General features: G+C 37.0%; 1 protein-coding gene across 27 annotated transcripts in view; it reads right to left on the reverse strand.

Moving 5' to 3' along the window:
• LRRFIP2 (LRR binding FLII interacting protein 2) overlaps positions 1–27,300 on the reverse strand; it is a 109,445-nt gene that overhangs the window by 11,676 nt on the left and 70,469 nt on the right. For 10 of the 27 annotated variants that reach the window (XM_072726435.1, XM_072726434.1, XM_072726429.1 and 7 more), the window contains 6 exons: positions 26,397–26,513; positions 23,681–23,752; positions 17,587–17,757; positions 9,271–9,363; positions 6,631–6,723; positions 62–163 (listed from right to left, as the gene is read on the reverse strand). In XM_072726435.1, the coding sequence (XP_072582536.1) occupies positions 62–163; positions 6,631–6,723; positions 9,271–9,363; positions 17,587–17,757; positions 23,681–23,752; positions 26,397–26,513 (648 nt within the window). The remainder of the gene's footprint in view (positions 1–61; positions 164–6,630; positions 6,724–9,270; positions 9,364–17,586; positions 17,758–23,680; positions 23,753–26,396; positions 26,514–27,300) is intronic. The other 17 variants (XM_072726438.1, XM_072726437.1, XM_072726431.1 and 14 more) reach the window with 5 other exon arrangements.

The raw sequence follows: 27,300 nt of genomic DNA on the forward strand, positions 1-27,300 counted from the left end.
GGATGAAAGGAAGAAAGAATAAAGCAGTGAGGGATTGAACTCCAGGCTAAAGCTAACATACCTCTCCTGTCTTCACTGTCTCCTTCAGGTCAGCCAGCTCCTCTCTGAGCGTATCTCGCTCATTCCTAAGGCAGGCAATGTATTCTTTCTGTTTCTCTAGGGCCTGGTTTTAGACAGGGTAGCAAGGGAAAGAATGGCACAGAAAAAGAGCAAGTGAAAGAGGTAGCAGAGAGCACCTAATTCAAATAAACAAAGATAAGGGCATAAAAGACAAGGGAGTAATAAAAGCTTAGAAACTGGCAGTTAGATATGGGAGGAAATACAAGGTCATATGGACACACATCTCCACAGGAGACTTTTAACAGAAACTGGTTAATCGTGCATCAATTCGCCAAAACATGCTCATCACATCAGGCAGGAGAACTGATCTTTCTTTTCCAGTTGATGAAAAAAAAACAGGAAAAGGAAGATGAAAACAGCAGTAATATTAAAATAAAGTTTTCCTTACTGATCTCCTTACTATAACCAAAACAAACAAACAAATACACTTCATGTTTAACTGAAATTGTTCATTCAAGAATACAGTGAAAATTCTTAATTACAAAATTAATTTTTAAAATGTTTTAATTAAAAAAAATTTTAATGGCCCTGGAAGAAAAAAATAACCAGTATGCACAAGCTATCTTACTTAAATATTGGCTGTAGTGACTGTTCTTCAAACAGTATGGCAAAATATTCCTCAAAAACCACTTACTTCAAAATAGCTATCACCAAAGTGATTCCCAAGGACCTGTTTTTGTTGTTGTTGTTGTTGTTAATTTAATTAAATACAATTAAAAATCATCTGGTTTCTGGTATACCCTTCTAAATGGGAAAAACAAAATTAAAACACTGACAAAATAAATGCAGCCCACCTATGGAGTGCAGCAGAGTATGGGTTTGGGGATCAGGCTTTTGAGTCCTGGCACGTACTAACTTAACCTATGCCTCAGATTTCTCATCTGAAAAACAGAAGGGACAACAGTAGTACTGCCCATGTACATAGGGTGAGCACTGCTGCAGTGCGAGAGTCCCAGGGAAGGCTCAGGGAAAGCCCACCACTTTTTTTTTTCTTTCTTTTTTTTTGGGGGGGGGGGGATATTTGTTTTATTTTGTTGTTATTAATTATTTTTTAAATTTTCCATAACTGTTATCCTTTTTCTTATAAATTTATTTTTTTATAAATTTATTTTTTATTGGTGTTCAATTTGCCAACCTATAGAATAACACCCAGTGCTCATCCCATCAAGTGCCCCCCTCAGTGCCCATCACCTAGTCACCCCCACCCCCGCCCACCTCCCCTTCCACCACCCCTAGTTCGTTTCCCAGAGTTAGGAGTCTCTCATGTTCTGTCTCCCTTTCTGACATTTCACACTCATTTTTTTCTCCTTTCCCCTTTATTCCCTTTCACTATTTTTTATATTCCCCACCACTTTTTTTTTTTTTTTACTTGGATCTCCCTTGCCACTACCTGAATCAGAACTGTCAGAGCTGAGACCAACAGTGCAGAAGTAGGCACATGCTTCGGTCATCACTGAAAAATCAGATCTGTTCTATGTAATGAAATAACCCAGAATTCAAAACATACCCCAGGCAAGCAGTCTATGCAGACACCTGACAGCCAGACTATTTTGAAAAAGCCTTTCTCTACACAAGTTTTCGTATATTTAATATTTTCTGCCAACAGCCCCATTAGGCCAAGAAGTTAAACTACAACAGGTAACTTTCCTCTCAGTTTACAGGGTTAGAAACCAAGCCAACTGCTTCATTACTGATTAAATCATTACAGTCTTACTGTGCACCCAAACTGGCAATAAGTAAATAAGGGATGCTAGCAACCACCATCCATGTAGCTCCAACTATATCGTATACAGTGCTACAAAGACACGTAATTTTGCCCTAATATATTTACAATTTCTCCCTTATACATCCTGCACTTGTTTTATCTCCATTTCACAGATCAGAAAACTGAAGCTCAAAGAGGTGTTTATATAAATATAATTTTTCCCTCTCAAAGTAAGTAGCAGTAAGTAGCAAAGCCAGAAAGTGAATCCAGTTCTTTTTGGTTCCAGTTCAGTTTGGTTCCAAAACCTTTGCATACTTTTCGATGTCACAGTCCCAAGAAGGCCATGATTATGTTTCCTTACTGTCATCCCAGATGCTGCTGGAAAAGTAGTCTGTAAGGGCAAGCCCAACCCATACTCACCCAAACTGCAACACCACTATCTGATTTCCTTTCAGCAATTTACATTCACACCATACAGCATGTTTTGCCTTTATATTAATAATTTGAGTTTCTGGCATCATGAGGCATTTACCTTAACACTGCAAGCTAATATTACCACTCTATTACATTAATAACAAATGTTAATATCAGGACAAAAAAGCACAAAGCAATACTTTCCCATCTGTTGACAGACACTTTAACTTCTGTGGGTTAGATATTTGTGGGTTATTGGTAGCTGCGTGCATAGTTATGCCATGCATCACCACATATAACCGGTCAGTGATCATTGCCACAACATGCTCTACATAAACAACACCACTAAATAAATATACAAGATCTCTTAGGAACAGACCAATTTGAAACTAAAAATTCTAGCAAATGCCAGAACATGCCATTTGCCCCTCTTCCTACATCTTATAGCAATGGATTTTATCTCTACTTTCGAACTTTTTGATTTCATCTTGCCAGAATTATGGACAGGAAAATAAAATACATCCCATAAGTTCTCCCCTTTCACCACAAAGTTTGGAGGCTACCAAAATATCTTATAATTGGAGCAAATGTATTCACATTGGCTCTGAAGTCCTCTGTAGAACCTGACCATAAAACCACTACCCTGTGCTTGCATTCAATAATAGCTCTTACAGTAGATTCCACCAACACCCCCTCCCCCTCCCCCGCTAGGATAAAAACTACATGCTTGTGGGATCTAAGTAATTCTTTACCCTTGACCTAACCTCAAATTCTAGTGTCAAGAAGCCTGAAAGTTATGTATAACAGGCTGAACTTAGGGGGCAACAGGTTATTTTTCCACGTAATTGCACGGGACCAGAAATATCTTTAGTCAGAATGGGAGTGAGTCTCATACTGGGCTATCCAGTCCTTTCTATGTACTTATTCTACACATCACCACTTGGAACTTGGAACTGCTTTAGGGCTACAAGCATGACTACAAGGATTGATGAAGGAGAACCAAAGAAAACCAAACTCTAACATGAGAATAATGGCCATGTTCCTTTACTAACTTACTAACTTTAAATCTTGAAAATGAAGCTAGAGACAAGTGATATATTAGGTAGTCAAAGTCACTGACTATACTGAAAATGTGTCTTATGTAAGTCATGGGAAGACCACATCAGGATGGCTACCAGAAAAAAAACAGAAAACAGAAAAAAAAAAAAAAAAAGGAACCCTTATGCAGCGTTGATGAGAATGTAATATGGTATAGTTGTTGTGGAATACAGTCTGACTATTCCTCAAAAAACTTAAACATACCATTGCCATATTATGCAGCAGTTCCACTCCATGTTATGTATAAACCCAAAGAAATGAAAGCAGGGTCACAAAGAGGTATTTGCAAACTCATATTCCCAGCAGCATTATCCACAATAGCCATAAGGTGGAAGCAAACCAAGTGTCTGTCCACCAACAGATGAATGGATAAACATGGTACGTACGTACAATGAAATATTATTCGTCCTTAAAAAGGAAAGACACTCTGACACGTGTCCCAAGGCAGATAAACCTTGAGGACATTATGCTAAGTGAAGTAAGCCAGTCACAAAAAGACAAAGACTCTAGGATTCCACTTAAATGAGGTACCTAGAATAGTAAATCCATAGAGACAGAAAGTAGAATGATGGCTGCCAGGTGCCACTGGGAGAAGGAAATGGGGAGCTGTTTAATGGGCACTGTTTTGTTCTGAAAGATGAAAGAGCTCTGGAGATGGATGGTGGTGATGGTAGCACAACAGAGTGAATGTACTGAATACCACCAAATTCTACGCTGAAAACTGGTTAAAGTGGTAAACTTTACATTATTATTATATTATTTATATTTGTATTTTACCACAATTTAGAAAGTTTCCTAAAAAGTCAAAGGAAGTACCAACTATCGATACATGCAACTTGGATAAATCTCAAGGGACTTATGCTGAGTGAAAAACATAACCCCAAAGGGTTAAATACTGTATGATTCTATTTATATAATAGTCTTATAATAGCAAAATTACAGAAATGAGAAAGATTAGTGGTTGCCGGGATTTGGGGAGGACTAGGGGAGGTAGTAGATAAGGCTATAAAAGGGCAACGGAAGAGATCCTTTGTGGTGATGAAAATGTTCTGTATTTTGCCTATAGCAAGGTCAGTATCCTGGCTGTGATACTGTATTACAGTTTGGTTTTTTTAAGATTTTATTTATTCATGAGAGATACATAGAGAGAGAGAGAGAGAGGGAGAGACAGCCAGAGACATAGGCAGAGAGAGAAGCAGGCTCTATGCAGGGAGCCCGATGTGGGACTCGATCCCGGGTCTCCAGGATCATGCCCTGGACCGAAGGCAGATGCTTAACCACTGAGCCACCCAGGCATCCCTGTATTACAGTTTTTGCAAACTGTTACATCTCGGGAAAACTGGGTAAAGAGCATACGGGACCTCTCTGTGTTACTTCTTACAACTGCATGTGAATCTACAATTACCTCAAAACAAATTTTTTTAAGTTAAACTTTTAAAAATAGCCAAAGGATCACATTATTATATATCATACAGAAAGAAGATAGCCACTTATTCATTCAATAATGCCATAGATACTTAAAAGTCAATTAATTTGTCTTAACTATGAGCACATCTTTTTGGTAGGGAAAAAAACATCTTTTTTGTTTTATTTTGAACAGCTATTTTATTAGAATGAGTGCTTTGGGGTTTTCCTATGGCTGGTCCAAAATAATCAGTTTAAATACTAAGATAATTTTACAAAATAGAAATCATGGACGTACAGATCCATGCTAAAGAAAATTATGTTAAGGTCCTAAACGGTAACCATTCTAGATAGTGACCAGACTCTAATGAACCCTTACAAATTACCTACTTTGTGCCATACATTTTTTTCACATCTCACTTTAAATTCCCTAAATAAAAAATACATAAATAAATAAATAAATAAATAAATAAATAAATAAATAAATTCCCTAAATAAAAATGTAAATAAAATCAGCAGTTCATAGACAAAATCTCACAACTCTTAACAGTCATTAATTTTTTATTCCAGAAGGCTCTTCTGGCTTTGGGTGGATTTTTAGAAACTCTGTATTTAAATAGTGGAAACTCTTAAAAAGTAAAAAACAACAACAATAAAAAACCCTCTTAAGATGTAATTTTGTTTTCCATATGCTTATTAATAATAAGAGGATAGGGAGGCACCTGTGTGGTTCAGTTGGTTAAGTGTCTGGCCTTGGGTTCAGATCATGATCTTGGGGATCCTGGGACTGATCAACTGATTGGCCCCCTCTGGGAATCCTTGCTCAGCAGGGAATCTGCCTCGCCCTCTCCCTCTGCCCCTCACCCCTGCTCCTGTGCTCACACTCGGGCTCTCTCAAGTAAGTAAATAAAACCTTTAATGAACAATAATAGTAAGAGGACAGGTCCTTGGAGATATGAAAAGAACTGGATACAAGAGCCCTCCCCACAATGAAGGGTATGACCCAGAGGGCTTCTCATCCAGGCATGTTTATCACAGGTGTTCTTGGGGATCTTTGCCAACTTTTCCCTATGCCACCTAACCTCAAGCAGAACAAATCTTATTATGTTCTCAGGACAAGGGTTTCCTCTCTCTGCTTCCTCCACCATAGCCCCTCTCTGACAAGGTAAGCCTCTGGCAGCTATGGCTGTGTGGTACCAGCGCAGAACACAGAGCTTATTAAGCCATGAGATGGGGTACGCGTCAAAGGGTGACACAGGATGAACTGGTGGGAATTTTTCCAGCCTCCTGTGCACTTGGAATCTACCTAAAGTGCTTAGCAAAAGAAGCACTGAAGACTTTCCTTATCTGGGCCCCTGCTCTGGGGAATCATGGGGTTATAATTAGAGATGACGTCATGGTTTGGCAAATCCAACAAATCTTACATTCCTATTCATTTCCGTAACTAAATTGATGTTAATCTCTTCCCATTTTATTCACCAAGGATTTATGGGATGGTAATTACTTGTACTCCACCCCCCACTCACTGTTCTCTTGCTTCTCATCCAAACTTCTTGCAATGTAAGGATATCAAGTTACCCACAGAGTTTGAATTAAGCGCCTGTGGCTGCTTCTGGATAAGAATCCTGGGGAAATAAACTTCCCTAGAAATTTCCTAGTTTGTAGGTTTCACAAACCCAGAGTCCACTAGAAAGAAGAGTTCTTTCCAGGCATAATATTGAGTTTTCCCCTGGGAGTTTTTTTTTTCTGTCTCCTGCTTATTCACATTTCAGTGTATAAATGCTCAAAAATAACAGAAAGGGCAGATTCTTTATGAATCTCTAAGTTAAATTATATTGGTCTATTCCTTATCAATGGGCTTCAGACCAAAGCCCAAATTCATTTCATACCCTAATGTTTTTATCTTTCCAAAGAAGTGTCTCCTGAAGGTCAAACACCTCTTTTGTCATGGTGTCTATTTTCTGCTGCATTCGTTGATTCTCCTGCAGAGGAAAGGGGGAGAGAATAAAAGAGCAGAAAGAAAAAACGGTCGGGGTCCGAGGGAGGAAAACAGTATAAAAAATAAAGCTGATAAAGAAATTTAACAAAGGGAGAAAGTAAGTCTGTGATGAACAAGAGAGGCAATAGTTGCTCACTAAAGGGAAAGATGACATCCAGTGTCTCGGCCACAGGCCTCCCGCTGGCTTGCCCCAGGGGAAGTGGGAAGAGCTGCTGCAAACACAGCTCTGAGGCAGCAAGCCAGCTAGGGTTTCTGTGTACATGCAGCTCCATGTGTGTACTCTTCCTCTGATTACTGCCTTTTCTCCAAACATGGAACAACTTCTAGAGAAGGAAATTCAGATTTGCTTAGGAACACATGATCCTTATCACAGAGAACAAGCAGTAGTTTTAAACTTTTTTTTAAGCAGAACTAAAAATACAAGACATATCTCAGTTTAATCATTTTGAATTTGTTAGCAGAACCTACAACAGCAAGAATATCATGAATTCGAATGAACAGTCATATTTTTAGTTTAGTTTTTTAGAAAAACTAGAATTTAGCATGTAGCAATTCTTAAAATAACAGTTCTCCTTAGGCAACAAGCCTCAATTTATACCCTTTACTGTTTAACAGGTTTTCTTTTAAGAATTATTAGTAAATGATCATCTCCCATTTTCCCTACTTACACATTTCTTATATACTTTACAATGAAAGACCAAAAGGCATTATTTTGTCATATCCAAGGTTTTCGGTTATACATAGACATAGGTATTAACATCTAAGAAATGTTAATTCTAAACATAAAAACTCCTAAAACTAAGGTCTTTTGACACAGATAATGGCACATAACAAACTGGAACATCTACAATATAGTAATACAGAGGTTAAAGTTTGTATATCCAGCACCCTTGGCTTTTAAAGAAACCAGTGACAAGTTATGGGAATCAAGCATTATACAATTCCTCTTAAGCATAATCATCAAATTAACTTACCCAATTCTGACTTAAGCTACTGAATTTGAGAAGCAGCTGCCAAAGTAGTTTTATTATTCGTTGAAATCAAAAGTGGGGGAAAGTATATATCTTAATTAGAAAAAGAAATAATAAGTGGCTGGCATATTGACACACAAAAAAGAACACAAAAAGCCAAAAGAGAGGAATACACATTATTTTTAAATACCAGCAGGATACAAAATTTAAATAATATGCTTCATGCCAAAAATGGAAAAACTAGGACAACTAACTTCAGATGTAATCTGATAATTTCAAAGGGTTATGTGTCTGCCTTTAGAATTCACAAACTCTACCTGCTTTCAGCCAGCTACATTCAATCATTCTCAAGAATGAAGAAAAGTAACACAAATCCACATACAGAAAAGTAGTCATTTCTTTTCCTCTATTAAGGTTTTTGCGGGATCCCTGGGTGGCGCAGCGGTTTGGCGCCTGCCTTTGGCCCAGGGCACGATCCTGGAGACCCGAGATCGAATTCCACGTCAGGCTCCCGGTGCATGGAGCCTGCTTCTCCCTCTGCCTGTGTCTCTGCCTCTCTCTCTCTCTCTCTCTCTTTGACTATCATAAATAAATAAATTAATTAATTAATTAATTAATTAATTAATTAATTAAAAAAAAAGGTTTTTGCAAGTCATTTACAGGGTGAGAGATTAGTGGGGCAGGTCATTGGAGGAAGAGAGAAAGAGGGAGCAGAAAAAAGTGGGGGCAGGGCAAGTCCTGAGCAGCAGGAATATGGATGAGTAGGAGTGTGGTGCAGGAGGCATCTCCCAGGGATCATTAGGAGCTGGCCTTCCTGAAATCATTCTCATGTCATCAACATTAAGTTAACATAAGACACCTTTGATAACCACACCAAGCCAGTGGGCAGGATCCTGTCCCAGCATACTTATAAAACATGAGGAAAAACCTCAAGAGGAAAACCACATTAAAAAAAAACAAAAAACAAAAACAGATGCTCACGAGGTAGCAGGAACAAAAGGATAATAAAGGCTTTTCAAAGATTTCTTGGTGGACCCTACTGGTTTGCATTCCTGGGATGCTGCCAACACCATGGCACTTGGGGTTCCTCCAGCAGCACAACCTGCCAACCTTCACCTTTTTGTATGTAAGGTGTCTATCTTGAATAGTCCTTTCCTTTAGCCGCCTCAGAAAAAGATCTGCCTCAGTCAAGATCAAATGTCTCACTCCCCAAGAATCCTGTCCCAGCAGACAGCATTCACTACATTCCAAAGATTAATGGTACTTGTAATTTTGCCTTTTGCCCATTTTCTAAGATATCTTTAGGAAAGAATATGCTTAGGAATAAAAGATAATTACAAAAGCTTTTGCTATTGCAAGGGGGAATGTTTATAAGGTTGGTAGCATTAATTTTTTAAGCCTGACTCTATGTTTCATGTGTGTGAAATTTTAGGGTACAGCCAAGATGAAGAGACAAGGAAACTGTGGCATTTTAACTCCCTTCCCTCCCAACATACACTCCTTTGTCACATTCAATGCATTTTGTTCAAAATTAAGTATTTCACAGTTCATGCACATACCTCAATAAGCTCATCTCTCTGTCGAAGGCCTTCTTTAAGTTCATCCATCTTATGCTGCAGCACACTACACATATGTTTCTGCCTTTCTAACTCCTGTTAAGAAACAAATGATACATCTGACACAGATAATGGCACATGACAAACTGTAATATCTACAATATAGTAATACAGAGGTTAAGTATGACCTCCAGAAACACACTTGGACTTCCCATGCCTGATAACTTAGAAAAATTCTGAAAAAAAAAAAAAAAAAAAAAAAAGAAAAGAAAAATTCTGTATTCTATGGAAAGATTCAGAAAATTAACATTTTTCATCTCCTAGGACCATACATCTAGAAAATCCAGACTAATGGGTGGCAAAATTACTAAGAACAATGAGATGACTTAATAAAGTAACAGGTTATAAAATTAATATGTAAAATTCAATAATCTGGGCGCCGGGGTGGCTCAGATGGTTAAGCGTCTGCCTTTGGCTCAGGTCGTGATCTTGGGGTGTTGGGATTGAGCCCCAAGTCAGGCTCCCAGCTCAGTGGGGAGTCTGCTTCTCCTACTCTCTCCCCCCTCTCACTGCATCCCTCTGTCTCAAATGAATAAATAAGATCTTTAAAAATAAATAGATCAAAAAAAATAAAATAAAATAAAATAAATAAAATAAAATAAAAATAAATAGATCAAATTCAATAACCTTTATAAGTATAAAAATCTAGAGAGAAAACATAACAAATGCAATATCAAAGAATAAATTTTTATTTATTTTTTTCAAAGAATAAAATTTTTTAAATGTATGTGTAAACTTACAAGAAATATTCAAAAAAAAACCAAGAAATATCCAAAATCAATATGAGGAAAATCATATAAAATATTCCTGAGGGACAGAGAAGGAGAACCAAACAAACAGAAAAGCACACCATCTTCTTGGATTAAAAAAACCTCAGTATCATAAAAATGCCAGTTCTCCATCAAATTAATCTACACATTTAATGCAGTCCAAATAAAAATACCATTAGGCTTTTTTTCTCATCAGAGATTGATAAATTGATTATAAAGTTTATTTGGAAGAAAAATATAAGAAAAAACAGCCAGAAAAAAATACTAATAATGAAGAAAGCTAGCCTTACTAGATATAAGGCCTATATAATTAAAACATTGTTTGTAAGGCCTTATGAATACAGACAAAAGTAGAATAGAAAATCCAGAAATACACCCAGTTACATGTGCAAATATATTAAGCAACAACAAAACAAAAGGGGCATCCCAAATCAATAAGAAAAGATACGAGTTTTATGTTAGTGAGGCTGATATCCACCTCGCACTACAAACCCGGACAAATTTCAAATGGGTTGGAAGTTTATGAAAGGAAGAGACAGAAGGAAAGGATATAGTTACTTGAGAAAAAAAAAAAATGAGTGAATTCCTATAACCCTAGTAGAATAATGTCATTAAAAAAATGACCTAAAAATCCACAAGCAAGAAAGGGAAATGGATAATAAGTTAGACTACATAAAAACTTTTGAATGGCAAAAGAAACTCTAAGCAAAGTAAAAACACAAATGATAAACTATGGGAAAAAATTACACCTTATATCAGAAACAAAAGGTTACTGTCTCTCTGTAAACCCACTTTGATGACTCCCCAGCCATCCCGACAAAAATGCAAGATTTATGTACTACATCATTTTTGCAGGACTAGTTTTAACAGCAAAAGACTGCAAATAATTCAAATGTCCATTAATAGGGAACTGATAGAATAAACTATACTGCAGTGCACACCATGGAATAACTATGTAGTAATACCAAAGAATGAGGAATACCCACAATCATAAGGTGATAAAGAGCAAGGTGGGAGTAGTATTTATAGTATGCTACCATTTTTTTAAGAAACGGAGGATAAAAACATACATATTTGTGTATATTTTTTCAAATAGCAAAATATATTTACCCTTTTAAGCTAAAAAATGGAAAGATGAAGCATTTATGATTTTAAAAATCCCCTCAAGAAATAGGGATGAACAGAAATAGACAAGTGGCTTCTTTGAATACATTTTCTTTGCTGATTTGACTTCAGATATAAATATCTTATGTAACTGTAAAACGAAATTAAAGTGAAAGAGCAATTCCTGATGAAAGCAACGCAAGTGTCCACAGACAGATGAACGGATAAACAAAATGTGGTACATACATACAATGGATTATTAGGAAGGAAATTCTGACACATGCCACAACACAACATGCATAAACCTTGAAGGCATTATATGAAGGATAATAAGCCAGTCATAAAAAGTCAAATACTGTATGATTTCACTTTTATGAGGTACCTAGAGTAGCTAAACTCAGAGAGAGAGAAAAAGAAGAACAGTGATTGCCAGGAGTTGATTGGGGGTGGGGAGTGGGGGGTGGGGAGGAGGGTAGATAGTTATTGTTTAATGGGTTCTGAGTTTCAGTTCTACAAGATGAAAAAGTTCCCATTGCACCACAATGTGAATATATACTTGATATTACTGAACTGTCTGAACTGTAACACTTTAAAATGGTTAAGATGGTCAATTTGTTATATATTTTTTTACCACAATTAAAAGCAAAAATAATTTAAAGATAAAAATTTTAAAGCAATTTCTAAGTATAGAAAATAAAATGCAGTGAGCCTAATTATATAACCAGTTAGCAGCATAAGTACAGAGAAAGAAACTATTTCAAGTAACTTTTCAAAACAATGGCTGGACTATAAGTAGTATAGCAGCAAAATAACAACCAACCAAAACAAAACAAAAAAACTTTTAACTATTTTCAGTAATTATGTCATTTGTGGCAACATTGGTATTGCTATTCTGAGCACTGTGGGATAGAGCAAAGAGAAGAGATTATAATGTAATTACTGTCACCCTCAGTGACTTTGAGAACTGGCAGTGGGAAAACAGAGATATACATATGTAAAACAGAGGGTAAGGAAAAATGCTGGAATCCTAAACACGAACTAGAACTACCAGCATAAATTTATAATATATTTTGACTTTAAAACAAAAAAGTACCCCACATAAATATTTCCCCGATACATCCACTAAAGAGCCTTTATAAACAGTGATCATCTTAATGGCAAGAGCTCTCTAGCACCCACACTGCTCCACTAAATGAACCAAGGCTCCTTGGACAAACAGCTAATTCCAGATCTGGAGCAGGAAATGTACCAGATGAGCCTGGAACTTTCTTGTGCTAGATACCAAACAATTTATCAAAAAAACAAAAACAAAAAAAAAAAAAAACAATTAGATTCATGTCAAAATCATTCAGAAATCAACCTGAAAACATTCATATTAAAGGTTGAACAATTTGAAAATCAAGAATAATAAAAGCTACAATGAATTCAAAATCATCAAATACTTGTATTCTTGACTTCATAATGATTTTTTAAAATTTTTTTCTTATTTAAAGATTTTATTTATTTATGAGAGACACACACAGAGAGAAGCAGAGACACAGGCAGGGGGAAAAGCAGGTTTCATGCAGGGGCCCAATGTGAGACTTGATCCTGGGACTCCATGGTCACCCTGGGCCGAAGGCAGACGCTCAACCACTGAGCCACCCAAGGCGTTCCCATAATGATATTTTAAAATATTTTTAAGTTGTATCTGATAAGGAACTTTTATCTAGAATATATAAACTCTTTACAACTCAATAATAAAAAGGCAATCCAATTTAAAAAGAGGGGCACCTGAGTAGTTAGGTAGGTTAAGTGTCTGCCTTCCACTCAGGTCATGATCTCAGGGTCCTGGGATCCAGCCCCACATCAGATCTCCCTACTCAGTGAGAAATCTGCTTCTCCCTTTCCCTCTGCCCCTCCCTCACTTGTCTCTCTCTCTCTCTCTCTCTCTCTCTCTCTCTAATAAATAAATAAAATCTTTAAAAAAAAATAGGCAAAAAAAAAATAGGCAAAAGATCTGAATAGCTATTTCTCCAAGGAATATATGAAGCATATGAAAATCTACTCAAAATCATTAGTCATAAGGAAAATACAAATCAAAACCACAGCTGCTAGGAAGGCTGTAAAAAAAAAAAAAGACAATGACAAGTGTTGGTGAGGCTATGGTGAAATCAGAACTCACATACACTGCTGGTAGGAATGTGAAATGATGTAACCACTGTGGAAGATGGTCTGGCATTCCTCAAATGGTTCAACACAGAGTTGCCATATGACCCAGGAACCCCCTCCCAGGTACACACTTAACAGAAAGGACAACATACACAGACTTGTACACAAATGTTTACAGCAGCAGCATTCACCATAGCATGTGCATCATGTGTATGAACACACAAATGAACAAACAAAATGTGGTATACCCATACAAAGGGATATAGTATTAGACCATAAAAGATAGTGAAGTATCAACCATACTACAATACGGATGAATGTCAAAAAATATTTAAGCTAGGGGTGCCTGAGTGGCTCAGTGGTTGAGCATCTGCATTCGGCTCAGGTCGTGATCTCAGGGTCCTGGGATAAAGTCCCACATCAGGCTCTCCACAGCCTGCTTCTCCCTCTGCCTACGTATCTGCCTCAATCTCTCTGTGTCTCTCATAAATAAATAAAATATTAAAAAGAAAGCTAAGCTAAAATAAAACAAGCCAGCTTCAAAAGACCACACATCCTATGACTCCACTGACTGCAAGTTTAGAACAGGGAAATCTACAGAAACAGAAAGCAGATGGATGGTTACTCAGGGCTGAGGGGGCAGGTGACTGAACAATGAGAACTAAAGGAGCCAAAGTTTCTTTCTGACGTTACCAGAGTACTCTAAAACTAACAGAGGTTGCCTGCACCTAACTGTGAAGACACAAAAGGCCCTGAATTGTACACTTTAAACAGATGAACTGGATGGTATGCAAATTATTTTAATCCACTTTAAAATAATTAAAAAATAAAACAGTCATGATAAAATTAGTACATCCTATTTTGCAACCCCTAATTAACAGATCGAAGTGTCCAACAACAGCACTACAAAAAGAAAGAGCCATACATTGGGGTCTCCTGCCAGAAGATAATCCTTGAAGCAGACTTGCCAAAAATGCCGCACCTATATTTGGTTAAGCCTCTAAACCCAACTACCTGTTTACAGAAAATATAGAAGAAAAGGGAACACATTAAAGACACCAGAGGGATGAAACAGCAAAATCCCTAAGGCTGTTGCGAACTTTTAAGACAAGAAATTCAGTCTCTTCAACACACAAATTGCGAGGAAAAAAAAGAGAAAGGGATGAAAGGAGACCTATAAATAAAAAAGAGACTTAAAAGACATGACAACTAATTCCAACCTATGGAATTTATCTGGATCCTCAAGGTCTTTTTTTATTTTTTAACTATAAAAAAGAAAACCACTTAGGACATTTGAGACAATTAAAATTCTAACAATGGCTGGACATGTAGTATGTAGGAATTATTCTTAATTTTTCAGATGTGAAATGGTCTCATGGTTATAAAAAGAGAGGGAGTCCTTACCTAAACTCATATTAATATATGAGACCCTGAGGACTTGTCTCAAAGAACAAGAGTAGGGGAAGTGGACAGGGCAAAATTGGCCATTGGTTGATGGTTGCTGGGGACAGATGATGGGTTTATGAGGGTACAGAGTAGTCAACTATTCTTTGTATTTTTAAAAGCTCTAATAAGACACTTTTTAAAAATCTCAGATAAGAAAAAAAAGAAAAATAATCCACTACTAAAATAAATAACTACTAAGAAAATAATATAGAGACATTCCTAATGAGGCATTCTTCCACAGAGTAGGTATAGAGACAACTTTAAAGATACAGTTATAATCCCAGCAGAAAGCACCGAAGACTTAAAAAATTGAATTAATAGCATTGTTGTTGTAATTGAATGGTCCTTCTTTACCCTTTCCTTCTGAGCTATAATGAAACATACCTGAGTGCCTAACCTCTCTGTAGGCCTCTGAACATGAACATTCTACTGCATGAGGCAGTATCTATTTAGAAGAAGAGCTCAGGGGCATCTGGGTGCCTTAGTCAATTGAGCAGGTGACTCTTGACTTAGACTCAGGTCATCATTATTGCTCATGATCTCGGGGTCCTGAGATCAATCAAGCCCCGAGTTGGGCTCCACACTCAGCGTGGAGTCTGCTTGTACCTCCCCCACTCTCTGCCCCTGCTCTTGCTCAGCCTCCTGCACTCCTGCATGTTCTCTCTCTCCCTCAAATAAATAAATAAATAAATAAACAAACAAATACATGAATAAATGAAATCTTTAAGAAAAAGAAAAAAGAAGAAGAAGAGCTCAAAGAGAAGGTACACTAGAAAGACACTATTACAAGGTCTTCACCATTTGGGTACTTGAAGTAGATTTACAAAGCATTTAAAAAGCTTATGATTCAAAAAAAACACTTATGATTCTTTAAGAAAAGCATAATTTTTTTACATAAAAATTAAAAACCAGGGGCCCCTGGATGGCTCAGTTGGTTAAGCTGAACCAGGTTGTGGGCTCAAGCCCTGCATTAGGCTTCCTGCTTAGCAGGGGGTCTTCTTCTTTCTCTCCCTTCCCCCAATCATACGCGCGCGCACCCGCGCGCTCTCTCTCTCTGCTCTCAAATAAATAAATAAAATCTTAAAAAAAAACTCAAAAACCATAGCTCTATGTATACTAAGACATCTCTAGATATCAGAAGATGATAGAAGGAAAAAATAAAGTTGCCTAGTAAGTTAATCATAGAGATTTGCTTTTGTTTATTTTAAAAATGCTCAAGGGCATTTGAGAAGATAGAAAGATAACTCATTTTAGTACTGAACATTAAATACTTACCATGGGATTTTCTTCTATTCTACAAGAAACAAAGAGCCAGAAATAGATATGAAAAATGCATGGAAAGGCAAAAAAGGAGTCCAAGGACTCTACATAAAGTATGACAGTTCAGAATTCAGAAACTGACCCTTGAGAAACAAGAAGAATCAGAGGAAACCACCTATGCCACCAAATCATAGCTTCAATGAGCCCTGTCAAACAGTATGAAAATATCCAGAGGTCTCTTTTTCATTTATAGAGACACAAGTCTTCTTATCCTAACATTTTTTTTAACAGACTTTATTTTTTAGAGCACTTTTAGGTTCATGCAGTTGAGTGGAAGTACAGAGTTCCTATAGACCACTGCCCCCACATAGATAGAGCCTCTCCTACCTACTATCAACATCCTGCATCAGAGGGGTACATTTGTTACAAATGCTGAGCCTGCATTGACATATCACAATCACCCAAACTCTATAGTTTACATTAGGGTTCCCTCTTGGTGTTGTATATTCTATGGGTTTTGACAAATGTATAATGTAACCACCAATATAGTATCATACAGAACAGTATCACTACCCTAAAAATCCTCTGTATCTGCCTATTCATCATCCTTCTTTCCCCCAAACTCATCAAACATTTCCAAGCACTTTTTAAACAAGACCAAAACAGACTGGAATGAGTATTTTCAGTCCTCAAGGGAAAAAAATTCCCATTAGAGTCTATAGTATTAATGCCAGTCCCTTTGAGATTAGATTAACAGCTTCTCTCCCTTCATGTTACTGATGTTTCTAACAACTTACCAATGCACATTTCCTAAATTATTTTCTGGGCTTTTTATTTTTGCAATGTAGTCACAACTCATTTTTTGACAGTATCCTTTTGTCCTCTGCTTAGACTGACATCAACACTTTAAAAGTCCAAATCCAATAAGAGAACCCAATTTGTTCTCTGAAGTTGTCAAAGGGCAAATCTGACCTTGGACAGTGGCTTTTATTTTCCATCTGCTCATTTTAACAATATAGCTTACAAACCTCTAAAGAAAACATCTGTTGACGTCTAATGCATGTCTCCATCCTGCTATTTTTAAATAACTGGTTAAAAACTTCTCTTCAATCTTTTAGAAAACAGATTATTTTGAAAAATGATAGAAAAGAAAACAATGAACTGTCTCACTCAAAGTCTTTGGAGCTTTGTAGCATTCCAACCTATTAAAACAGGAAGAAATTAGTAATTCACTATAACTGTTCCAATTAAGAGATAGAAAATAAAGATAAAACTTGAGTTGCATTCTAGCTTCAAAAAATGAAAGAGGTCATAAGATTTTCCTTAGGAAAATTAGATTTTATAAAAATGTAAAGAGGAAAATATTTTAAGACCTGACATCTCATATTGTGTCAACTTCCTTGGACCAGTTTCGACTGAAGCTTCAGCCCCAGGTATGCTGCACTCTTCCATCAAGCCCAGCACTTCTGAAAGATCAGGTTCTAATTTTCTGACCCAGGAAAAGGGATGATACAAGATGCACAATTACCTTTGATTTTTCTTCATTTTCTCTATAAAATTCTGCCATCTGTTCTTCCTGTTCTTCAATAACATCCTTGAGGGTGTCTACCTGGTAGATCAAATTATTCTTCTCATTGTCTAACTGTGCGTTGGAAACCATGGCTTTCTTGTATTTTTCTTCCACTTCGGACAAAGATTCCTAAATGAAAGTCACAGCCATCAGCCTAATATCTAAAATATGTTCACTGCTTATATGCAATATAACAGGAAATGTAGCACTGGCACAAACACATGAAGATGCACTTTTGCAAAATACAAGCAGTTGGGGAAACTCCTTGTTTAGTAACATGCACATGAAACAGAAGGATGGTAATAAGCCAATTATGCCACGATAAGAATTTTATATGCTCTCTGCTATCCAAGAAAACAAAATCAAGCAGCAGTGTAGCCTCTGAAAGATGTGGTGGTATATAGACCACATGTATCTATTAGTCATAAAATGAAGCATCATCAGTGTTTTCAGAAATGTTACTCTTGTTTTTAATAAACTGTCTGGTATTCAGAATGAATTGATACAACATATATAGCCTCTCTTTACATAAGAAAACTCAATATTCATTTGAATTTTGCTGCTTTCCAGACATCTGTTTTCAGTATTTTCCTGTTGTGCATAATAATGCTAATGTAAATGCATAAACATTTTTATAACAATTATTCAAATTATGGTCATTCTTAAATACATAAGCAATACAAAAATGATTATTAAAAAAGGCAAAAAAAGAGCAAAATTTTATAGAATTCAAAGTTTTCTACTTAAAACAGCTTACAAGTCTATTTTTTAATATCAAATTTGGTAGATTATTACTATCTAGTAACAATTTTTAAGGTTAAAAAGAATGTTTTACATAGAAAAAGTCATCACTTCTAGAAATAAATTTTAAAAATACTAATGTAAATGTTCAACAAACCAAGATCGAAGACACAAAACTGACAGTCCAGAACCCTTACATTTGTGATTAACTGACTTTTGATAAAGGTACTCCGACAACTCAATGAGAAAAGAATACTTTTTTCAACAAATGGCGCTGGGATAACAGAAGACCCACATGCAAAAGAATAAAGTTGAACTCCTACATCACACCATACACGAAAATTAACTCAAAATGAATCAGAGACCTAAATGTAAGAGCTAAAATTATAAAATTCTTCAAAGAAAACAGCACTAAATCTTCATTACCTTGGAGTAGACAGGAGTAGGTTTCCTAGATACAATACCAAAAGCACTATCAATGAAAGAAAAAACTTCATCAAAATGAAAAACTTCTGTGCTGGGCAGCCCGGGTGGCTCAGCGGTTTAGCGCCATCTTCAGCCCAGGGTGTATTCTGGAAACCGGGGATCGAGTCCCATGTCAGGCTGCATGGAGCCTGCTTCTTCCTCTGCCTTTGTCTCTGCCTCTCTCTCTCTCTCTCTCTCTGTGTGTGTGTGTGTGTGTGTCTCATGAATAAATAAATAAATAAATATCTTAAAAAAAAAAAAAGACTTCTATGCTACAAACAATACCATCAAGAAAGTACCAAAAAAAAAGATAGCCCATACAATGGGAGAGAATATTGGTAAATCTTGTATCTGATTAGGTGCCTGTATCCAAAACATATAAAGAACTCTTACAAGACCATAATAAAAAGACACATAATTCAATTTAAAAATGGGTAAGGATTTGATTAGATATTTCTCCAAACAGGATATGAAAATGGACAAGAAGCACAGGAAAATAGGCTTAACATCATTAGTAATTAGGGAAATGCACATCAAAACCACAATGAGGGGCACATGGGTGGTACAATCTGTTAAACTTCTGCCTTCGGTTCAGGTCCTGGGATCCAGCAAACTCCATGTTGGGCTCCCTGCTCAGCGGGGAGTCTGCTTCTCCCTCTCCCTCCCTCCTTCTCCCTCTCTCCCTGCTTGTGCTCTCTTTCTCAAATAAATAAAATATTAAAAACACCACCACAATGAGATACCACTTCAGACCTACTATAATGGCTATAATTTAAAAAAGAAAACCAGAAACCAGATTAACAAGTGTTGGTGAGGATGTGGAAAAACTAGAAGCCTCATACATTGCTGGGGAGAATGTAAAATAATGCATCTGCTTTGGAAAACAGTTTGATAATTCCTCAAAGTGTTTAAACATACTGTTACCATGTGACCCAACAATTCTATTCCTTGGGAGCTATCTACGAGAAATAAAAAGGTATGTCCATACAAAAACTTGTACATAAATGTTCAGAGGACTACACAAATGTTCAGAGGAGTATTATTCATAACAGCCAAAAACTGGAAACAGCCCAAATGTCCATCAACTGACACATAAACAAAATGTGGGAAATCCATACACTGCAATATCACCAGTCGTGATAGATAGATAGATAGATAGATAGATAGATGACAGATAGATAGATAGATAGATAGATAGATAGACAGATAGATGATAGATAGTTAAGGATGTTACAAAATAGATAAATCTTGAAAACATTATACTAAATGAAAAGTCAATCACAAAAGCCTACATATTATATGATTCCATTTGTATGAAATGTCCAGAATAGGGAAATCCACAGAGGCAGAAGGCAGATTAGTGGTTACACAGGGCTGGGTGTGGAAGAGGAAGAGGAAGGGTGCGGAATGACTGCTAATTAGTACAGGGTTTCTTTCTGGGGTAATGAAAGCATTCTAAAATTGGGTTGTGGTGTTGGTTGTGCAACTCTGTGACTATGCTAAAAACCACTTGAATTGTGTACACTTTAAATGGGTAAATTTTTACAGTATGTGAGGTATACCTCAATAAGGATACACCGACACACGATAACAATGCTTCACAAACGAGGGCTGTATAATGTTTATACCAGGTTTGGGAACAAATATAACCCAAATAAAAAATATAAGCAAAATCAATTGTATAATGGTTTAAATATAGTAGGATCCTAATATAATACAGAGTTTAGAATGATTCTTAGAGGCTAATAGAATTAAAAAAAAGTCTTCCTCACAGCTCAGTCCCACTGAAAATGGGGCATAACTAACTGCATGAACATCAGAATCCAAGATAGTTTAGCAATAGATGCAAAAATTCCATATTTAACAATAAATTTGACATAACAAAAAAATTGACATAACATTTATGGCATGTACTCTTCCTTTAAACAACAGACCATGGAAGACAGTTTTAAATTTGTGTTAAGGTAGTTTTAATTATTTCAATCTAGCTATTAGGAAATAGTTTTACTTAAATGTGTCTAAGGCAGTGATTTTGCAAGTGTAGATTCTATACTACTAGCAACAGCTTTAGCTGGAAACTGGGTAAACATGCAAATTTTCAACCCCATCCCAGACCCACTGAATGAGAAAATCTGGAAGTAGAGTCTAGCAATCTGTAACTTAACAAAACTCAAGTGGTTCTGCATGGAGGCTACAATGAGAAAAAGCACCTCCAAAGGCCAACTCACTTAATCAAGAATTAGGCTATAAGCAATGACTCAGTATTCTTTTTATTTTTTTATTTTTTAAGATTTTATTTATTTGAGAGAGAGCCACAAGCAAGGGGAGTGGCAGAGGAAGAGGGCAAACAGTGTAGAAAGCTCGCCACAGGGCTCCATCTCAGGACCCCAGGATCATGACCTGAGCCAAAGGCAGACATTTAACCAGCTGAGCCACCCAGGAGTCCCCTAGTAACCTTTTTTAATAGGATACAGATACATTCACACAACTATGATTGATCACCAGACTATTTTCTTAAATTATTTTTCTCTCACTTAAAAAAGTCACTCCAAGGATAAATATAACTTGAAGTCAAGCTCAATTATATGCTGACCATGAATTAAGAAAAGTGGAGGGATGCCTAGGTGGCTTGGCAGGAAAACGTCTGCCTTCGTCTGCCTTCAGCTCAGGGCATGATCCAGGTACAGGGATAGAGTCCCGTACCCGGCTCCCTGAAAGGAGCCTGCTTCTCCCTCTGTGTCTCTGCCTCTCTCTCTCTCTCTCTCTCTCTCTCTCTCTCTCTCTCGTTCATGAATAAATAAATAAGAAAGAGAGAGAAAGAGAGAGAGAGGAAAGAAGGAAGGAAGGAAGGAAGGAAGGAAGGAAGGAAGGAAGGAAGGAAGGAAGGAAGGAAAAAAAGGAAAAAGGTGTGTAAGGGGTGGGAGAGGAGGATGGATGAAATAGATAAGGAGATTAAGAGTACACATATCATGATGAGCACTGAGTAATGTATAGAATTGTTGTATTATTATGTTGTGCGCCTAAAACTGATAGAGTATTGTATTTATACTTCAATAAAATAAATAAAATAGGTCTCTTCTAAATGAAAAAAATAAACTGGGTACACCACGGTATATCACAAAGTGATTTTTCTATTACTCTGGATATGCCTAAAACTGTTGTACTGAACATGGAGGGGCGCCTGGGTAGCTCAGTCAGTTAAGTGGTTGCCTTTGGCTCCAGTTGTGATCTCAGGGTCCTGGGATGGAGCTGGCATGGGGCTCCTCCTCACCAAGGAGCCTGCTTCTCCCTCTGCCTCTGCTCCTCCCCTTGCTCATGCTCTCTTTCTCTCTCTCAAATTAATAAATAAAATCTTAAAAAAAAAAAGAAAAAACTGTTGCACTTAACATGGATATATTTAATGTATTTCTTACAGGTTTTCTTAGCATGGTATCATTTATGCAAGGAACATTAAGTTTTGCTTTTTTCTCTTAAAAGGGATCTTGTAGTTGTTCAGTCTCAAATTTAATCTGTTCTCCTATATACTTCAAAGACTATAATAAATGGTAGATCTAAGATGTAAGAAAAAAATTTTTTTAACATTTTAAGTAAAATAAAAGGCAAGGAAGAATGCCTCTGAATCACTTGCTTTCCTGATAGATTATATTATATATGAGACTTCAATGAGTGTATTTATTTAATACATTGGATTTTTATCCATTGATCCAAGATATTTCCAAAAGTCTCGTCTCTAAAACCTTAAAAGGGGATTAAATCCTGAAGATTAGAGCCATTAAGACTAACTGAGCACATCTGCATACTACCTTTGTAATTCTCCTATTGTTTACTGATAGCCACACACTGTCATCTCAGTGGCCTCACTTTGCAGGACTTCCCTACACCCTTTTTGGTCCTGAGTCGTATCAGTAAGGGACAATAATCATCCACATGAAGTTTTTGACTGGTAACTGAGGTACCTCACATCACACCAGGGAAGATGATGAAAGCCCTGACCCATCAGGCCTATGGGCATATCCCGAGTCACCTTTCTGAATGGCTTATGATTTTAGAGGCCTGATGTGTATTTTCTATTTGAAATAGGGACATGCACGTGTTCAGAGAAACTTTAAGTTTCCTCATATTAGATTTGAACTTCATAATAAAACATGGGGAAGAGCAAGCACCAATGACAACCAAAAAGTCTGCCTCACATGGACACTTATATTGAAAACTGGTAGCAATCCTCACTTGGAAAAGATTTAGGCCCATCTAAATTTACCTCCCAAATTCTTTAAAGCACTGAATCTGTGTAATCCTTTTGAGCTATAGTTGAAAAAAGAAAAGAAGAAGAAACAAAACAAAAACATAGGCATCCTACCTCAGGGTCCTTCCTCTAAAAGGAATATTTATAATAATGCACTCTTAGATATCTTTCTCCTGCCTTTAATATTGACTGAATTTGGTAACAGAAATAGGCAATATTCTCTCATTTAGCATGGAAGAATTTTAAGGTCTAATTTTCTATTTAAAAACATATATATTTATTTGCAGAGTACTTTTTAAGAGTTCACCCAATTCGATTTTGTATGGCTAAGACACAAGGGACATGCAAGTATTTTACAAAGTTCAAAAACTCTCAGGTGTAATATTTTTTACTGAATATTCCAAAAACTCTACCAAACATTTAGACATAAGCAGATACTGGAAGTTCACCTTTCCTACACATTGCAGGTTAAGCACATGCTTGAAAGACAAACACTGTTAGTAAAGCTATGTGCACTGGGGTTAACAGAACTTGTGAAACCACTGTTGCCCAACCCTTCTGCGTACAGACAGCATGCTTGGGCTGCAGAATGGGCCCTGATACCTTTAGTTCTTTAAGCCCTTGCATGTATCTCCCTTCTACATCCTGTATCTGGTCCTTAAGGTCATAGATATCCTGCAGGACATAGGAATGAACCATTGCATAAAACCATGCACAAACATATCTTAAGTCTCAAAGAATTCAGATGAAAATGTGAATTATTTTTGTATATTCCAGACTAAAAGCAGAAAAATCAAAGTACACAGCATAACTGCCACTCTAAACCACAGAACAGGGCAAACAGGTCAGGTGATAGTGGGGCTGGAGAAGGTCTAGAGTAATCAATCTAAAGTGTTAAATATTTTCTTAGTATTAAGGAGTTTTGAAACAGCATTAGCAAAGGGGGGTGTGGAACTGTATATGAAAAAAACTATATAAATTATAATAGTCTTAACATATAATTTTTAAAATTTTATAAATCATTTAAATAATTTTTAACATAATGCTTTACCTAGAACTAGTAAAATATGTAGCAAATTAATTATAAGCAGCATATTTTACTGACTAATGCAGTTTTAAAAACTATAATAAATGGATATGAACAAAGTTCTTTCAATGACTTGCTTACCAACCACAATTAATTTGGGAGAAAGAAAATACAGGGAAGGAAGTTAAACACCTACATTTTAAACATTATGTCAAATGAGAAAGTCTATGCTGAGGATGCCATTTAAATGATGAGAAAAGAGCATCTGCTCCAAATGTTACCATAATCCTTAAAAGTAAAGCAGGTCAAATTTTAAATGGAAAATACAGTTTCCCTTATACCTGACCCTGTTATATACAATCTGTTCAGAATGCCTGATTTAGGGGGAAATGACTGCCACGGTTATTTTCCCCTAAGTACAATTCTGCAATACAGGCAGGATCAATTCTCAAAGGCCAGTCACACACACACTTGCTATATTATACTTCCCCTGCCCTCTTCATCCCTCCTTAGTAGGTCTGTCTGCTGGTTGATTCATTCAACAGGCACACACTGAAGGGCTACTAGGAGCCAAGTGTGGATACAAAACTCTCATTTCCTTCAAGGAAGTCATTCTCTTAAAGAAGCAATACAAGGAAATGGCAAGCACAAGCTAAGTTGTGAGGCTGGAGGGCTTTGTCCTCCTGTGTCCTGTCCCCCTGAAGACGAGTTGATCTCATTCAACGCTGCACCCCCAGCACCTATGCCTGGTACATAGTAAGAGCTTGAATAAATACTGATACTCTCAAAGTCATACCATGTCAGCCTGGGTCAGCTCTCCTTCTCGACTGCCACTGTCACTGCTGCAAATCTCTCCGCCCTCTACCCCCCAGCCCACTTATACAGGCTGCCTATTTCTAAGCTAGACTCCTGCACCTACCCACCTACAATCTGACTCAGGACCCCAGTCCCCACCTCCTCCTCACTGTGTCAGCAGTCCAGGACCTCCACATTTGGCCCCCCCTCCAGCTGCACCCTGGGCATTCCTCTCACCCACACAAGGCACCTGCTCCTCAGTCACCCTCTCCTTCCTCTGCCTTCCTGTTCTCTCTCTACTGGTTCAAGTCAAGCAATGAAAATAATAATCAAGCCAGTCTATGAAAGAAAACAAAAGCCTTCTCTAAACCTCCTATCTCTATTGACCAATCAACTCCAATATTCTCTTCAGAGCAAGTTTCTTGCATCTTTTTCCACCACAGTTTTGACTTCACACTATTCAAGCACAGGGGACTGTTCCTCTCACCTCCAGTGCTTCCTCCAATCTGGAAGCACTCTTTAAGAGCACAAATCAGATACTCTTTTTAATATCCCACAGTTACCAGGAGAAAATCAAATGCCTTCTAGGCTACCATAAATGATGCTTTGTGGTCTGGCCCATGACTACTTCCCAGATCTGCCCCCTCATCTCCCTCTCCTTCTTACTTCTCATCCTACCCTCAGGCAATTGTGCTATACAGACAACCTTCTGGTTCTCTGAAGTTCTGAGAAAGCCTTTGCCTGATTCATTTGTTTTCATCCTTCATAACCCTGTTCTGGCTACTACACAGTATCACACAATGTGGTTGTACTGGTTTCTATCAGTTTGTCTTCCCTATGAAACAGTGAACTCCTGAAGTTCACGATGTGGTACATTGCCTAAATCTCTGGGGTCAAGGGCTCAATAAACGTTGAATCAATTAATGAATGCAATTTTTATTACTACCCTTCCCCCACTGCTCACAACAGACATTCAAATACATTTTCAAAGTCCTCATCTTTTAATAAAAAGGTTAATAAGAAGAATGAGGACTCAACCCTGGTACTTCTGTTATCCCCGGTATTACTACATCTATAATGAAAAATTGAAAGATAACCATATTCAAGTAGCCAGATAATACCATAATGGCTCAAAAGACTGACAATTCCTAGAGTCTGGTTCCTTGTATATACACATTTTTTCCATTTAAAATATGGCCAATTATATCTGAATTACTTTTACATACATTAACAAGATTTTTTTGGCATCTATAAATTAGCAGAACTCATTCCAATATCATCAAATATTCAGGAAAGAGAACAGAAAAAAAGAATTAACTAATCTCCCTCTTTTAGATCTGAGTCACATTCCTGAACTGTCTTTAACAATTTTTTTTTAAAGAACTCATACTCTTTTTCTTTCTACTAAGTCACATTAAATGTTAATAGTCCCAGTATTCTGTATACAAAGAAGCCAAAAAAAGGTTTTTAAAAAGCAAACCAAAGACTGCGGTTTACCCGCAATTCACTTAATGAGGTGTCTGGATCTACTAAGCTGCTGGTGTCTCCGCTCCCTCGTCTGGATGAATTTCCACTCAGAGGGGTTGTTGCTGAGGCAGAATTCCGAGATGAAGGCTAGAGAAAGAGGAAGAGGACACATCTAAGTCTTGTTTCTTTCCAAATGCATTCACTGTGGAAATTAAAACTGGGCCTGGGGTGGGGGTGTGAGGGAGACCTGTGTATGAGAAGGTGTGGACAGAGCAGACTGCTATGGGAAGGGGGGTATGCAGAGAAGGGCCCAGACACACTAAGCATAACTCTCTTTACTCCAATACTTTATTGGAATCTAGAATCCATAATAACAAAGGAAATAGTTTGTGTGCAAGTTGTTTCCTAAGTTTATCTTTGCTGTATCTTAAACAACACTGGGGTGAGCACATCAGATTAATTCAAAACAGTTCAGGACTTATAACTGGTATGCTAATTAGCAGTCCTTACTGAGTTCCTGAAGCTGCTTTAGAATCTTTTCTTTTCCTACTACTTTGATAAAGTTGGAAACAAAATCTGCAGCTCAAGCAAATTGTATCACTATGAATTTAGACTGCTATTCCCAGAGTTACTTTAAATGTTAGATTATGCTACTGGATTAACAAATGACACAGATCTATGCTGTTCGATATAGTAGTCATTAGCCACATGGGGCTACTGAGCATTTGACATATGGCTAGTCCAAACTGAGGTTTGTTTTTTTTTAATTGTAAAATACACACCAGATGTCAAAGGTTTACTATGGAAAAAAGAATGTAAAATATCTCATTAATAATTTTTCGCATTGATTACATTGAAATACTTTGGATATGAGTTAAATGAAATATATTAAGTAAACTTTACCTGTTTCTTTTTACTGTTTTAATAAGGTTAC

This window comes from Vulpes vulpes, chromosome 11 (assembly GCF_048418805.1).
Source record: "Vulpes vulpes isolate BD-2025 chromosome 11, VulVul3, whole genome shotgun sequence".
In the NCBI taxonomy this organism is placed as follows: domain Eukaryota; kingdom Metazoa; phylum Chordata; class Mammalia; order Carnivora; family Canidae; genus Vulpes; species Vulpes vulpes.